General features: G+C 37.9%; 3 protein-coding genes across 3 annotated transcripts; all 3 read right to left on the bottom strand.

The window, feature by feature from the left end:
- Window positions 1–276: 276 nt before the first annotated feature.
- Window positions 277–7,361, bottom strand: AGB1 (GTP binding protein beta 1). The gene is made up of 6 exons (XM_022040978.2): window positions 7,015–7,361; window positions 6,821–6,915; window positions 2,889–3,313; window positions 2,400–2,757; window positions 1,567–1,680; window positions 277–650 (listed from the first exon to the last, which is right to left on the bottom strand). The coding sequence occupies exons 1-6, from the start codon at window positions 7,118–7,120 to the stop codon at window positions 615–617; spliced, it is 1,134 nt and encodes a 377-aa protein (XP_021896670.1). The 5' UTR covers window positions 7,121–7,361; the 3' UTR covers window positions 277–614.
- An 889-nt stretch (window positions 7,362–8,250) lies between these two features.
- LOC110813728 (O-Glycosyl hydrolases family 17 protein) lies at window positions 8,251–10,443 on the bottom strand. The gene is made up of 6 exons (XM_022040972.2): window positions 10,294–10,443; window positions 9,874–10,169; window positions 9,264–9,632; window positions 8,850–9,179; window positions 8,510–8,762; window positions 8,251–8,416 (listed from the first exon to the last, which is right to left on the bottom strand). Exons 1-6 carry the CDS (start codon window positions 10,361–10,363, stop codon window positions 8,379–8,381), a joined length of 1,356 nt encoding a protein of 451 aa, XP_021896664.1. The 5' UTR covers window positions 10,364–10,443; the 3' UTR covers window positions 8,251–8,378.
- A 756-nt stretch (window positions 10,444–11,199) lies between these two features.
- On the bottom strand, window positions 11,200–16,896 carry CAP1 (cyclase associated protein 1). Its single transcript, XM_088206755.1, has 10 exons — window positions 16,188–16,896; window positions 15,100–15,268; window positions 14,867–14,931; window positions 13,701–14,004; window positions 13,473–13,617; window positions 13,273–13,382; window positions 13,044–13,099; window positions 12,892–12,948; window positions 12,498–12,641; window positions 11,200–11,574 (listed from the first exon to the last, which is right to left on the bottom strand). Exons 1-10 carry the CDS (start codon window positions 16,470–16,472, stop codon window positions 11,488–11,490), a joined length of 1,422 nt encoding a protein of 473 aa, XP_088062881.1. The 5' UTR covers window positions 16,473–16,896; the 3' UTR covers window positions 11,200–11,487.
- Between the last annotated feature and the right edge of the window lie 487 nt (window positions 16,897–17,383).

The raw sequence follows: 17,383 nt of genomic DNA, 5'->3' as shown, positions 1-17,383 counted from the left end.
AAAACAAAATTGAAACCACAGACCTGAATCACCAAGCAAACAGGAGAAAAGAAGAGGTATAAGTATAACCTTGATTGGCAAGGATTAGTCCATAACTATAGAGTCAGCATAACATTCAAAGCTAATATGTGACGGCAAAGGTGAAGTTTGGCGTGTCAACTGGCTGATATAAGGTGTACAGCCATATGTTTTTCTTGTTTAGTCTTTAATGATGAACTGGTGGTAAATGCAATAGCTGGAAATGAATTGAATAGCCCAGAAGTAGAAACAATGGCATAGAGAAATCTCAATTTGTTCATTAAATTAAAGATACATGTTGTAAGAACTGCCAAGTACATAGGAACAATAATCAGGCAAAAGATACTTCACGCACAGTGCTATGCAAAGCTGATAAACCAAGAAATGGCTTCTCCTAACTGTTCCAAGTTCTGTACTAACTTTTCAGTTCCTCACATGAGGATTACAAGTTGCATAACATGATAATGTTTTTTAAATCACATAACTATTGACAAGAGGAATCTTCAGGAAGCATGACACACCAAAGAAAATGTGATTGTTGGCTTGAGGTTTAAGTTTTCAGCAGATAGATGATAGACTGCATTCTCCTCTGATAATCAAATTACTCTTCTATGCCCTCCAAAAGCCCAAATCTATCACGGAGAATTGACGTATGAGAAAAATCCAATTTATTACCACAAAAAAACTAAAAGCTTGTGTCTAATAACATCCTAGGAATAAAGACTAAAAATGGAAACAAGATATTTCCCTGCTGTAGGACAACTTCCCTTTCAAACATATACAGCCTGCCTATGACATCAAATTTCCTAATGTTGCAAATTGAACACTAAATTGCATGATTACATGCAATCATGACATTTTAGATACAAGTTAAATTAATGGATTTGCAGTTCTCTTCATAGAGAACCCACTAACAGAGCCAAATAAGAGATCCACAACAAAAAGCCAATTATTTGATCCTTGGACCAACTGATAGTAAGCCAAAAAGATCCACAAAAGACATAACGCTTGTCAAGCTTCATAAAGCAGCCATGCCATTGATGATATCTTTCCATATTTTACATCATCAATAGATAAAGAAATATATCTGTATATAGTGCTAACCAATGGGCACAAACAATGATGGGATATTGGCATCTAGTAACCCAGATTTGGAAAGAAACTTGAATTTAATTATTTCATTCTTTTGCGTCTATTATTTATTAACACTAATATCGGGTTTGATTGGATTTTCAAGTTAGCACTTTATGCTTTCTTCTTTAACAGGTAGGAATGCTAATCCATGGTCGGGAATTGAAGATTGAACAGAGTTGAGTCAGCCGTGCAAGTAAATTATGATTAACTTCTACATTAAATAATTAAGAGTTGGAATTGAATTAGAATATAATAGTTTTAAACCAAATGCAACGTGAAAATCTACATGTCGGCAGAATTTTATTTTTTCCCTTAAGAAATTTATGTTGGGGAAGGGGAAGTGGGGGCTGGAGGTAAATTTGTAAAAGTCATGGCTAAATGAAATAGCGCGACTAGGATTATATAAGAACTAACCTTGAGGTTTGTATCCCAACTTCCTGTACATAAGGCACTTCCATCAGCTGACAAACCCAAACAGCTGATCCGGCCCTCATGTGAGTTCTGGAGAGATCCCAAGTTCAAAACAACCTGCCAAAAGCCAATAGGGAAAAAATAAGAGACAGAGACCCTACTAACATGCCTCCAGTCAATATGCTATCTTCAGTCGTCTATGTGCTTAACAAGACAAATTTAGGGTTCACATGCCCAAATTTCTACAAAAACCTGATTCTCATACATCTAATGATGAACTTTCAAGACATCAATATAATAGCTTTTTTCTCTTTGTACTTAGTTTTGAGTAGCTATAAGCACGCAGGATAGGAATTGTGTTCCACAAAGGAAAATGCAACACTCAAAATAGCCAGAGGTGACTAGCTCAAATCTGCGGAAACCTGAATTAAAATATTAATAAGTTCAGAAACTATATCCTCGTGGTTCAATTGGGTAATGGCCTATGATGGTATTAGGGTGCGCAAGTCCTGGAAAAAACTCATTTCTCTTGTTCCATTGACTATTTCGGTTATCTTGAAAGGAAGGAACAAGATGGTTTTTTTATGGTATCAGGTCTCTTTATGCTAGCATCAGAATCATTGGTTCCAGACCATGAGTTTTTTGTTTATCACCTTCTAAACAATGAAGAGGATTTAGGCAACCTCATAGATAGTTTGGCTTTTTGTCACAATTCATAAAGTTTTTTGGTACTTGGATGGCAATCCCTTGGTGCCTTATGGACATGGTTTCTCTCTTTTCCTTTCAAAAAAGAGTATATACCAAAATCACCATTAGAGAACCAGTTGACAGTTTACCTTTGCCAATAAAGTATCCCATACATAGCAATCTCCATTTGAGTAACCAGCAAAGAGGAGTCTTCCTGATATGGAGAATGCAATGGAAGTCACAGTTGGGACCTCATTATCACCATGCTGCTGATAGTATACTTGGAGTTGGTGCCCAGTCCTAATGTCATATAACCTGCAAGTTCCATCATCGGAGCCAGTCCCAAATCTATTGCCATCTGGAAAGAACTTCACAGTATTAACATCTCCCTCATGCCCGTGAAAAGTACGTACTGCTCGACTTGCAACACGAGTATCCCATAAACGAGCAGTTGCATCACATGAACCAGATACAAACATTCTTGAGTTTGATCCACTAATAGAGACACTGAAAAAGTGAAAATGATAACACGGTGAAATCACATGTTCTCCACAAAATGATTTATGCTGCTAAAGAGAGATAATTCTTCATTGTATATGTGAACAATATTTAGTTCGGTACATGGAGTAAACTAATACCTTAGGACATCCGCAGTGTGTCCAGACTGAAACTCTCCTCCAAAAACGGAAGTTCTGAGGCCCGTAGAAATATCCCACAAGACGCACGTCTGATCACCTGAACTGGTAATTAGGTGAGTATCCTCATCTGGAACATACTGACAGCATGAAACATAACCCTTATGTCCACTAAGCATTTTAGCTACTGGTAGATTTCCATCCCTTTCAGTTGGCGAATTGAGGTTAAATATCGAGCATACACTATCAAGACCTCCACAGGCAACAGATTGACCAGATGGAGAGAAAGCACATGTCATAACCCAGGCACAAGGGAGTTTTATGGCATGAGTCTTCTGGCTTGTTAGAGCATTCCACACTATTAACCTCCCATCTTGAGATGCACTGACAATTCGATTCCTCTCGGTAGTCCAATCCAATGAGTATACCTGAAAGTTTCTTAGGGATTACAGTGTTATGTAGCAATCGTCTTAGGAGAAAAAATAGACTACTTATTTTTGCAGGTTCCATATGCATCAATAAAGAAATTAAATACTCCGAGTACCGAGTTCAAATATTCATTTTGTTCACTGCAGTAATTCTTCATTTTAACTAAAAATAAACAGTGTAAAATATGATTAAGCCAGGCTGTAGGACTCTCCTGCTTTTCATATATGCTCTCATGAATGAGGAAATCTATTCTGGCTCCTAATTTTTACAAAACGGTTTTTCTTTCTTTTCTTCCTTTTCCTGTTCGCTATATCAGCAATCTACTTGCAGACTTAATTTTTAACTAAAACATTTATAGTAATAAGTAGCTTTGCACAAGATACACTGATTATACATAAATAGAATCTTTCTTTAGATGAATCACTAGGCTAGCCTATTTGATCGCTTCTCACCGTATAAAGGTAGAGGTCCATGGTCGTAAACCCATTTACTACAACCAAAAAAACAGTTTGTTGACATGGATCACATAATATGCACATTATCGGAAAACAAGCAACGAGTTATAAAGATAACTAAGAACTGACTAAGTGGCTACAAATAACAGACAGCTGAATGCAATCATAAATCACTGTAGTAGCAAGGCAGATTAAATTTTTAAGTAATGCCTATAACTTCTACTTCCTAACTTAATGCAAGGTCAGGCATATCACTTTCATGAAAGCAACTTACACTCATAAACAGGGAAGTGTTTATATCAAAGAATCAAAGTAAGTGTTTAACTCAAAGATCCATCTGGTGGCAAGTTTAAATTAGTACATTATCTAAGATATTGCAAAGGTTCTTGAGTGTTTATACACTAAAATTCATTAAAAAAAAAGAATTCATTAAAAAAAGAATTGAACTTTCTGGTAGTTGAAGATGATCATTCCTTGAACTCTTAAACAGGTTGCAACGAAATGGTTAATCAAATCAGATTCCAGAATTGCAATGACCTCATGATTTATGGTTGGAGCCAATGAAATGCCTCCTTTCATGTCCATGAGCAGCTTCAAATTTTGTAAGCTCATTTTATTTCAACGTGCGGTCAAGCTTGAATGTTTATCAGGAAAGGATCATAACATACAACTCCTGGCTTTATTAGTGAAACTACCCCAGCTGATCACAGGGACATGAGCAGCTCCTAATTTTGTAAGTAAATTTCATTTTAAACTGCGGTGAAGGTCCAAGTTTTATCGCAAAAGGATCATAACGTACAACTCCTTGCTTTCTTTTTTTTCCTTTTTTTGAAGATTACATAACCTGGCTTTATTTAATAGTTAAATAACCCCCAATCAAGTCGTAATCCAGAAACTAACCCCTTATCTTGAGCTACTTTACATTCGAAATTTCCATTATCAATCCTATAATTCCCAAATCCAAAGCTAAACTTTCTCCAAAAACTTTATTTGCCTTGTAATGTGAAGTTTCTAACTTCACCAACTTACATACATTCTGTCAAAGCATAACAATCATAATTTAGAAAAAGAAGTAAATTACTTGGCAACATTATAATTGAATGTGCAGTCAAAGCTTGAATGTTTATCAGGCAAGGATCATAACATACAACTCCTGGCTTTAATAGTTAAACTACCCCAGCTGATCTAAGGGATATGAGCAGCTCCTAATTTCGTAAGTAAATTTCATTTTAAACTGCGGTGAAGATCCAAATTTTATCGCGAATGGATCATAACGTACAACTCCTAGCTTTTTTTTTTTTTTTTACTTTTTGAAGATTACAAATCCTGGCTTTATTTACTAGTCAAATAACACCCAACCATAGTCGTAATCCAGAAATGAACCCCTTATCTTGAGCTACTTTACATTCGAAATTTCCATTATCGATCCTATAATTCCCAAATCCAAAGCCAAACTTTCTCCAAAAACTTTATTTGCCTCGTAATGTGAAGTTTCTAACTTCACCAACTTACATACATTCTGTCAAAGCGTAACTATTATAATTTAGAAAAATAAGTAAATTACTTGGCAACATTATAATTGAACGTGCGGTCAAGCTTGAATGTTTATCAGGCAAGGATCATAACATACAACTCCTGGCTTTAATAGTCAAACTTCCCCAGCTGATCAAAGGGATATGAGCATCTCCTAATTTTGTCAGTATATTTCATTTTAAACTGTGGTAAAGATCCAAATTTTATCGCAAAAGGATCATAACGTACAACTCCTAGCTTTTTTTTTTCCTTTTTGAAGATTACAAATCCTGGCTTTATGTACTAGTCAAATAACACCCAATCATAGTCGCAATCCAGAAACTAACCCCTTATCTTGAGCTACTTTACATTTGAAATTTCCATTATCGATCCTATAATTCCCAAATCCAAATCTAAACTCTCCAAAAACTTTATTTGCCTTGTAATGTGAAGTTTCTAACTTCACCAACTTACACACATTCTGTCGAAGCATAACAATCATAATTTAGAAAAAGAAGCAAATTACTTGGCAACATTATAATTGAATGTGCGGTCAAGCTTGAATGTTTATCAGGCAAGGATCATAACATACAACTCCTGGCTTTAATAGTTCAACTACCCCAGCTGATCAAAGGGATATGAGCAACTCCTAATTTTGTAAGTAAATTTCATTTTAAACTGTGATGAAGGTCCAAATTTTATCGCAAAGGGATCATAACGTACAACTCCTAGCTTTTTTTTTTTTCCTTTTTGAAGATTACAAATCCTGGCTTTATTTACTACACCCAATCATAGTCGTAATCCAGAAACTAACCCCTTATCTTGAGCTACTTTACATTTCTCCAAAAACTTTATTTGCCTTGTAATGCGAAGTTTCTAACTTCACCAACTTACATACATTCTGTCGACACATAACAATCATAATTTAGAAAAAGAAGTATATTACTTGGCAACATTATAATTGAATGTGCGGTCAAGCTTGAATGTTTATCAGGCAAGGATCATAACATACAACTCCTGGCTTTAATAGTTAAATTACCCCAGCTGATCAAAGGGATATGAGCAGCTCCTAATTTTGTAAGTAAATTTCATTTTAAACTGTGATGAAGGTCCAAATTTTATCGCAAAGGGATCATAACGTACAACTCCTAGCTTTTTTTTTTTTTTTTCTTTTTGAAGAGTACAAATCCTGGCTTTATTTACTACACCCAATCATAGTCGTAATCCAGAAACTAACCCCTTATCTTGAGCTACTTTACATTCGAAATTTCCATTATAGATCCTATAATTTCCAAATCCAAAGCTAAACTTTCTCCAAAAACTTTATTTGCCGCGTAATACGAAGTTTCTAACTTCACCAACTTACATACATTCTGTCGAAGCATAACAATCATAATTTAGAAAAAGAAGTAAATTACTCGGCAACCTTATAATTGAAAAACTCAGTAAACTAGACGCAAAACTCATACAAATAAACACCCATACATATATACATACAGGTACAGAAACACGATATAAACAAATTCGAAAGAAAAATACCTTGCCAGTGTGTCCCTGAAGGGTCCTACAGCAAACCAGATCCGTGGGTCCAAAGGTAATAGGAGTTCGCCCCTGCGACCTAGCGTACCCCGCAACTGCAAAAATTTATGCAAAAACCATACAGATCTACACAAAACCGCGAAGGAATAAGAATCAGCAAACACGTTAACAGAAACACGGAAGAGAATTGTAACCGTCAGTATCGAGCAAGAGAAGGCGCTTCTGCTTCAATCGCTCCCTAAGATTGTTGACGGTCTCAGAGGCAGCTACGTGACGCTCTTTTAGCTCGGAAACGGACATGTTTTATATCTCTTTCGAGGTGTATTAGAAGGAAAGCATTTTGTTCCGCAGCTTCTTCTTTGTTGTTGGTACAAATGATGGGAGCTTTAGGGGTGATATATTAGGGTTTTTTCACACTGAGCTTCGGACGGAGAAGAGTGGCGTTAAGGTTACTTTGCCGTTGGTGATTACGGTGGCCTGTTATTAGCTATGAGGAGGTCCGAGAGAGAGAGAGAGAAAGAATGGCAACTGGAAATGATGAGACAAAGTCAGACTGAATTGACTGGCGCCGCCGGTCCCACGTTCGCTTACGTGTCATACTAAATAAACGTTCCGCTATTCCGGTGGAAAGGGTGGTACGTGGGCCCCGTCATTAAATGTATAAAGGGTATGTAATTACATTAATTATTTAAAAGTAAATCAGTATATTTTTTAAATAATTAATAATAGATAAAAAATTCAATATTTGATTTGAAATAGGGTAAAAAAAAAAATTACTGGAAGAGTATTTATAAAAATACTAATAAATCCATCAAAGATTTATAAAAAAGCAAAAATTAATTCCAAATTAAAACAAACAAAAATAAGAACACTAAGAAACAATCACCAAAACAAGAGGAATACGATAAGCCGTGATTATTAAATATAATTAACTTGTTAAAAGCTTTTTGCTTTTATTATTATGAATAATTATTAAGTACTGTAGATTCATGAATGAATTAGCAAGTTTTATATAAACTTGTGGAAACCATCTGATCTTCTCGGAATTATAAACTTACGATCAAATTTGCATGTCGAATGAGCACTCAAAGAGTATCAGAAAATGCATTTTTCATCTGCACGTTGATTACTTACTTTATTCACATTCGCCCTAATGGAATCCAGAAAACTCGACTTTATGGCAAATTATTGAAGCTTCAGGTTGAAGGAAATGGAATTTTTATCAGTGAGAAGCTACTTAACCAGAAAACCCTAAAAAAATATCAGTCCATGGAGCTTCCTTTTTTGTAAGCTTTATAGAAAGAAAACTAACAGATGATTTAGAAAGCTTTTCCAGACAGGAATAAATTGGGACCCAAAATAAAGAAAGAAGAAAAAATGGGAGTAAAGTGAGGTACTGTTCTTGAGGCAGAGTCACTTAGCAGGCAGCATTGCGAGAGAAAGAGTTTAGTAAAAAGGAGGAAAGCTTTACAAATAAAGGTAATTCTAATTAACAACTCAAAAAAAAAACATACATCATACATATTTTCTCTCTTATTCTATTTTATTTTCATTTTTCTCAAGTACTCGCTCCAGGGTAAACGCAGTCATTGTAACCTGCAAATGATAAACAAATAAAATACGACGTAAGTAGATGCAGTTGAGATTTATAATAAGCTATACTGAAGACGAAGACGAAGAAGTGGTTACTGGGATTCTGGGAGGTTAGAGTTGCAGTTTGAGAGAAATCACAGTTCCATGGATTTTGCCCCGCGGTTTGGTAGTAGAGATTCATGGCAAAAGCGGCATGTGAAGCTACGGTGTTAGGCTCAAAACATTTGCCTCCTGCTTGGATTGGACTGCAATCAATACTCTGCTGGCTGCAAGCATAGTCAAGACTCGCCTGTAATTCAGCATCAGAAACACCGGCCCTCGGCACACACCAAACTGTCGATGACGGTTTCTGAGACCAACACCAAAACACAAATGAAAAATCATGCTTTTTTGTGAGAGATGTTAAGTATTGTTACAGTATGTGTAGTGAACTCACCAGGGTAGTGTTTGACTTTGAGAGACCAGCATCGTAGGCCATTGAAAGGTCGGTTCTGAAAAGACCAAAGGCACGTTCAGAAGCAGGGCCTGGTTTCAAGTCCTCATCATAGAGTGCAAAAATGTATGTGTCCACAGATTTCCCAGGCATCAATGGTGTCCCAACCATCGATCTCAAGTGTGCAATTAAGTTCCCGTTGTACGCCTTTGCATTTTCTCTACTTGGCCCGACCTCATTGCTGTCACCCTGCCATGGCCAACCTGTCTCCGCAACCAAAATCTCAACCTCCTTGAACCCAATTGCTCTCAACGCAGAATACACAGCATCAATCTGCACACCCAACACAAATTTTTATACAAAATTGAAACCAACCACTAAATTTCACCTACCTATGTATATCAATTTTCTAACAACCTGAGCATCGAACATATTCATGTACTTGATGCCGGATCCCGCATCGACTCTACCGGCGTTTGGCTGGAACAGGCAAAATGCTAGCGTTTCGGGTCTCGGGTCGCTCTGGTAGGCGAAGAACGGGTAAGGATTGATGGCGAAAGGGGACTCTGTGTCCTTGAGGAACTGCAGGAGTCCTTTCAAGGTGTTCTGGTAACTCGGTATGAAAAATCCGGAAGATGGCGGGTCGGACAGACTTAACAGTGCCATGGAATGGACGGTTGAGACCTTGATTTTGCCTCCGAGCGAGTTGGCCTCGAGGGCCTTTCGGACATTTTGCATCGCCGGGAGGAGCTGGTTGATCAGATTCTGGTCGTTCGTCATCATCACCTGTCAAGATAAGGCCCCGTCTTACTTCAGTTCATCATTCCGCCATCGAATCGAACTGAATATAATGGAGTTAGCTTTTATGTTGCAACACATATGTTATTTTCTCTAAGCTTGGATTTACTTTCAGTTTCTTGTGTTACGAAACAGTACTCATAAAAGAAAAAAGGAAGAGAAAAGAAGAGGAATAGACAGAGGTAGACAGTTGGATTGATTCTGGTAGTGGGAAAAGATAATGCATTACCTCGTTGCCGACGGTGATGAGAATAATTTTACTGGCAGGGTAGTAAGGCAAGACGTTGGATTGGACCCACTGAGCGGCGGAGTTTGGATCAGAAGCGAGGGCGGGAATGTCACCGTTGGCGGCGCCGATGACGATGCCGATTCCGGTATTGGCCAAGGCCTGAATGATAGCCGGATCTGCGCCGTAGAGCCTTACTTTCTCGATGGAAGTAGATTGCAGGAGCTTGGCCGTAGCCGAGGGTGGCGGCAGATTATCCGCCACCTGCCCATAGTTAACCCCTATAAACGACTCCGATCCTGCAGAGAGAAATATACAGTGAGTAATTGTGAATTAGAATTGAGGCGGCGGAAAGAGTAATCAGAGGTGGTTGGGGAGAGAGAGAGAGTACGTAGAGGTTTAAATGAGAAGAAGTGAACGTACTTGAGAAGGGAAGAGGGGGGAGGAGGAGGAGGAGGAGGAGGAGGAGGAAGGGTAGAAAACGGGAAGCCATGAGAGGAGTGAGAGTATTCGGTGATGGAAGAGAGAGAGAGATTAAGTGGGTGGAAATGAGAAGCGAAGGTAACGGTAACTCTTAACTCGAAGTAAGCTGTGTTTTGTAGCTTGTAGTTGAGGAGTGGTACTGTCATTGTGGAGTGGGGACCCGCTAAGTTCCATTTTTTCTACTCTGGTTGCAGTAAGGAAAGAAAAATCGCAAGTGGACTGGCGTCATGTTACGGCCATGGAATGCTTATCTCTTGTACTCTGTATTTTGATGGAAATATTATTATATATGTAGGTTAATCTAGTCATCCCATTTTGGGTCAGGAGAGAAAACAAAAAGAACATGTCGAACTTATTCTGTAATTTGAATTTTTACTTCAAAGTATTCAGCAACACTCTCACGTGATTAAATGAATAAACGAACCGAACAGAAACTAAACCACTAGTAATTCAATTTTAGGTCACAAAGGAAGGGGCTGGTGGGGAATGTACGTCAGCTTCTTTTACGGGGCCGACATGACACCTACTCAAAATGCGCCAAACTTTTTCCAATACTTACTCTCTAACGCCACTATTATGACGGCTAGACAGAAACTCGTGACTTTTACCCTACCCAGCTCCCCTGCGGAGTTACCCCATAGCCTTTGCAAGTACTGACATGCTTTATTCCATGATTTCCAGTTTATCATCCCATGTGGTTATGGTAGCCGTTCATGTTGTCTATCCCAAAACGAGAGAACCAAGAAAGGGAAGAACCTCTACCTATTCGCTATCCAACATATCCCACCTCTGTTTTGAATCTCACCTCAATGATTCATCTCAAGTATTAAGTTTCCAACACAAAAATTAAGCCATAACCAAATGTATTTCCAGCAATACAACACCTTTTATCATCATATGATATTCATAAACACATGTGACCCTCCCTGTTACAACAAAATCCTCACCTGTGAAAAACCCCATCGCAAAACCACTCCTCTGAAATAAACATAGCCAAAACAAATTTTTTCTGACCGCAATCAAATAATAGAAGCACAACTAACAAATAATGAATCTGCCGTCCCTCAAGCAGTTCAAGCATGAAACTGAAGTAAAAGATCAAGGAATTTAATTCCGTATTTGCGAACAACTTCGTTACCCTCCAGAATGAGAGACAGGAGTGGTTTCGAACTTTCCGTCCTTCATTACATGACTGAACTGTTGCGGTAAAGCATGCTCCACCTACAACACAAACAAACAATACATGTAGGTAAAAAATTAAATCAAAATGACATTTTAATTCTAAGTTTATTCCACATTCAGTTCAAGTTAGTTTCTTCTATGATTCATCACTAGATAATTGGGAATAGAAATACAATTAGAAATGCTCGTGCGGTTGATCTAATTACGAATGTAGGAAGAAAGCTCTATATATCAAATAATGAAGTTCTAAAAATTGAATGGGAATAAAGCTGACTTCTACTGGCACAACATAGGTTCACAAACAAAGATCTCAAGTTCACTTCTATATTGATATCATAAGAAATTGATGCAGTGTCAACTTATACTAAAAGAAAAATGTAGGAAGAACCATAAAGAGTCATATCAATTACTTGTTTAATCTAAAGTAAAGGCTCCCCCAAGACTGAAGAGATCGGAGAGTTTGGACATCATATTGTCAAAATCAATTAATAACTGTCAGTTCCTTTAAATATATCACATGCTAATTGTGATTATTTTGATAGAGGCCCTGCACTACTTTTATGTATTATTTCCCTCTCCTGTTTATAACACAGGCGTACCATGTCCATAGTTCTGGTTAATAGGAAACGTACAAGAGAAAGTCAATAGAAACTAATAATCGACAAATAAAAACTGTTAACTATGATTGAGTTTTCAAATACACAGAATGAAACTGCAAGGAAAAATTGCATTTATATGCATTATGTTAAAATGGTCAACAAGAGAAACAGAACCTCACAGGAGGCATGAATTACGAACTGCGCGGAAGCAGCAGCATAGAAACAAATAGCACATTCTAAATAATGGTGTAGCCAGAGGATGGGAAGATAATAACCTAAGCATACTCTCGAGTGATGATAGAAGATTAATAAACCAAGAGGGGAATGCATGAAGCATTAACTGAGAGGAGTATCAAAACATACCCAGTCACCATCAGGATCAGTACCAGGCACCATCACATTAATCTCACTTGACTTGGCTGTTGTTATGGACGTACCCAGTGCATCTTTGCTTAGATATAACTGGCATCCTCCTGTATTGTCCACTGAAATTGTTGGAGCTGATCCCTACAGTTTCCAAAGAATTGGGTAGAAATAACTCATGGTACATAATCGCCCAATAAAATATGCATCAATATATAGTTAGATTTTGCTTCTCTATATTCTAAAAGAATAAGCAACAACATAGATAAATAACCTGCATGGTAATTTGTGAAAGTAAAGATATGAACACTTGAGCAACTCGACAGGCATAACAGAATTACAGTAAGTACGTATAATACCTTTCTTCTATAGAAATAAAAAACAAAAGAAATACCTGACATTGCACCTCAACACCATTGCAATTCACAATCTCGCAAGCAGCCACGACATCCTGTTATCCAACGCGAAGAGCATTAACACGCACGTATTCTATGTGTTTATGCATTTAAAAGACAAGGGATTTTCCCTGAAATATCCCATACTAACCAGGAATACAACTCCCATCTTGGTACATTTGTCAACAGTTATATTGTTCACTTTCCCTGCCCATATTTAGCATGATAATAAGTTGGTTAATGTTTAATGGGTACTAACGAAAAAATACTTTCACCGAATTAGTAGGAAAGGGAATGGTTCTTCCATTGCTCTAAGCACCAACAGAAGGGCGAAAAAGAACTAAGACAGAAAATTCAGTGTCCAAATTATTAAAAATTACCTTGAATCTGCAAAACAGAATCCTTGCATCCAAAAACATAAACAGATTGTTTTGCATCGCAGTCGTCAATAACCAGGTTTTTTCTGCCAATTTGATTCTCAACAACCCACCTACAGAGCTCATAACGATAACAAGTCACATTCCTTCATAGGTGTCAATTATGACAGACTCAAAATAATCTGTGAGTGATGAATACTCACTTACGACCCATTTGAAGCTCCAGCTTTGGAGGCCCTGCTTTTGAAAAGGAAGGTGAGGTAGTACGTTCTTTTTCAACGGCACCAACAACACTAGTTCTATCTGCACGGTTCTTAGTCTTCATATCATTTGTAACCTTTCTTAAACCTAAGGATCCAGAGAATATATTAGCATAGTTTCAAACCAACAAAAGGAAAAGAAAAAGAATAAGATTTGAAACCAAAAACTACCTGACGTTACAGCCTTGGAATTAATTTCTTTGAAAACGGCAGACATCCCTTGTTTCTGGCTTGATGATGAAGGCTTAGATGACTCAGAACTGAAGAGAGAAGCTGGGGGTGCAGGTGGAGGAGCAGGGGCACTTGCTGTCGGAGCTTTTGATGGAGCAGCAACTGCCTTGCCAGTAGCACTCCAGACTGGACCTAGAGGGTAATTGCTTTTAACATAGTCTCTCAAACCGGGTAAAAATAGCTCCTTCAAAGCTTTGGCCCATTCCACATGATTTGGATCTTTGTTTCTATACTCTACAAGAACCTAAATTGCAGAATAAAAAATGTCACTACCAATGAGAAGTAATTTATTTGCTAATCATTGTACAAATTCTGAATGGTTACGGGGGTTGAAAAGAACAGATGGCATCATGGTAACTGAGTAACTATAACAGAATGAGGGTACCAACTTCGTTCAGAATCATTACCAAATAAATACATCTTACAAGCTAAATTACTTTGCCACTGTTTTTTATAGAAAAGAAAAATATTAATCCTTCGCAAGGTACCAAAGGACTATTTGTCCATATATAGTAGTGTCATATGCAACTATGTACATGACAAGGATATACTAAGTCAACTAACTCTCCTTCATTAGTGAGGCTACAACCAGTTTAACCACAATAGGCTGAGATGAAGAGGAAGTTCTTAATCCAGTGAAAGGGATTATTTCCACTTCAAGAGCCATTCTATTCCTATCTCTCCAAGTTAGCCAGAAAATAGGGGAAGGAATAAGAGCTACCACCCACTTCCTAGCCTTATCATCCTCTATCCTATTTCCCCCCCAAAGCTCATACATCCACAGCTTCCCTGTGTATAAGCACCACAAAAGGATGTGACTAGGCTTGTCGTCGGTATAGTTAGCAAGAAGAAGCTATTCACAAGAATTTTGCCCCTTTCTTACACTGTCGATGGTGGAATTCCTTTTTGTTACTCTTTTTTTAGCAGAACCAAATATGAAGCTATATACAAAAAATTAAAGAAAGAGAACACATAAAACGCCAATTAAAGATAACTTATAGGAGGTCATAGCAAACTTTTAACAATAGAACCCTAGCTTCCTTCCAATAAAAGTTGTTACATCTACCTCATCTACTTCAATAATCAAAAGCATGCATGCCAAATACCTTGTTGTTGTAAAATTCAGCCATCTGCCAACTTTCTTCTACATGCGCAATAGGCATGGCCATACCTTACAACCAGGTGAAAAGAAAAAAATCAATGCCAAACAATAAGATTTCTGATCATAGTCAATATAGCAAATTTGAATATCCACAAACATACACACACATGCAAATGGAGAGAGAGAGAGAGAGAGAGAGAGAGAGAAGTGTGTCTATGAGAATTTAATATCCGTTACCACAATCCTTTCCAGTATATGCAATCCATGCTAATGCGGTGAGGCTATCAGCAGCAGCCTTCAAGTGGTTGAAGAAGTCAGACCGCCTACCCTCTGTCATGGCATTAGCTTTCATGATCACTTCGTTTAATGGCTTAAGAAATTCGGCCAACCCTGCAATATCAGGCTTCTGCACCACCAAAATAGAAACCATACAATATCATGTTGATCCAGTATTTACTACAAAGACAAGAACTGTCAAGAAACAAAAAGCACGAAAAGCAAAACCAACAAGACCAATGTGACATCCTAGAATCCAGTTCCATGTCCTCCCAAGTTTTTATCCTTAGCTCAAGATATTTTAAATTAAAATTTCAGCTTAATGGACCAATTTGTGTTTATACTACATTGAAAATAATGTTTCACTTCTATTCTAAAGGAAACTCTAGCATGTTCTCACCCTAAAGTCCACCAGCCAGTTAAGATAATTCCCAATATTAAGTTCTCTTAGATGTCATGCTCCTAGGTTTTTACCACGTCTAGATGGCATTAGCTTAGCTCAAAGGGAACTTATAAGCTTTTCTGAGCATAAAATTTAAGGAGCTTAAGTTATGGGGCTCCACAGCAATTCTCTACATTTAGGAGTCCAAACCATCTCCTGTCTGGGAGGTGCGCGGAGAGAGAGAGAAAGAGAGAGAGAGATATGTTCGAACCGTATCAACTACTGTGAGCTTTCATGTTTGCAATACTCACCATATTACACATGGAAAGAATGAGACCTTTGCAATTGTATAATTAATCCTCAAAAGAAACAACGACCCAACAAACTAGCCACTCCCTCCAGGTTATACAACGCCCTCGTTTGAAGCTAAGAATCAAATGGACCACTCAAACGCAGTCTATTTATTCCATATAAGTCTCATCTTATTCTACAGCGTGGAATTCAAATCACCTCGCAGAACGACTCGACCAAACCAAATAAATCCGAAACGGTAATCATTTTATAAGCTAAAAATTTTAACAATAAAATTACTTAATGAACTATGACATTTTCAAGAAACCTCACAAGCACAAACTGAATCCAGTAACTACCAAACGAAAGTGCTAACCTGAGTTTGCTTGATCTTAACGAGAAGCTCTTTTTGCACACCAAACGCCTCGAGAATTATCTTAGTTACGTCCAGCACCTGTCCCCCGATTTTCTCAGCAGCAGTACCGAGCCTATCCAAACGCTGCGCCATCAGATCCGCGAACGCCAAAATCTCGGGGTCCGACGCCGCGAGATCCACTTGTAAGTTATCCAAGCCGCGACTCTCGACCGCACCACCAGACACTGATATCCTTTCCAATCTGGCGACCGCGGCTTCAAGCCTGTTTATGAGATTCTCCTCCATTTTCGGTCTCTGTCTGTCACTGCGCGAAGATTACTGAGATCTGGATGTTTAAATACTCATAGTCGTAAAGGAAGTGTTAACTCTTTTTTATACATGTATTTTGGTTTCAGGTAGAGGTAGCTCTTCGTGCGGTGCTTGTGACGTATAATAAGGAGAGCGGGAGTGGGCGTGTCGAAAGGTAATGGAGAAAAGAGGGGACACGTGGCGGGTAAGGAGGGAATGTTGGCTGTTCTTGCGTTGTTGAAACACCTGCGTCATTTTCTATTTTCTTTTTGCTAGGGCAAGAATGGAAGTAGTATGTATTAAGCTACAGGCGAGTACAGTGAACCAGAAAGGAGAAGGATTCTAAAGTGAACACACTGCCTCTCTGGCTAGGAAATAAACAATCCAACTACAATTTTTTGAAATCTATAATAATAAAGAAAGAAAGAAAACAATGGTTTATCAGCAAGAATATCCTCAAATCTCCGTATAGATGTGGCTTTTCCTATTTAATAGCCTCATCCAAATCTAAAAGTCTCCCTCTACTTAAATAGCTCGTATACCAACAATGGTTTATAAAAAATACTCCAACCTCCATGTGAGATGTGTCTTCCTATTTACTAGTCTCATCAAAATTCCCTTCTTTATTTCAGTATCGGTATTATTATTAGCTGGTTGGTTAGTCGGCGTGCAAGAAATGGTTTCTGATACCTGTTGCTTTAAGCAGTGGTATTTCATATTTCAGCCTTTTAACTTTTGATCTGCACCCCATTGTGGCAAGGACTACTTACCCATGTGGCAAGGACAACGACCCTATAATTTATGGCCCAATATCCCTCGATTCCTAAAGCGACTACTTTCATTACTATGTCAACTTTTGCATCCATTTTCAACCATCATGGACATCTACCCAACTAATTAAACCAAAC

Source organism: Carica papaya, chromosome 6 (genome assembly GCF_054855325.1).
Source record: "Carica papaya isolate Zhongbai chromosome 6, ASM5485532v1, whole genome shotgun sequence".
Classification (NCBI taxonomy): Eukaryota; Viridiplantae; Streptophyta; class Magnoliopsida; order Brassicales; family Caricaceae; genus Carica; species Carica papaya.
Note: the sequence above shows the minus strand (reverse complement) of the source record. Positions and strands in the feature narration are given on the sequence as shown.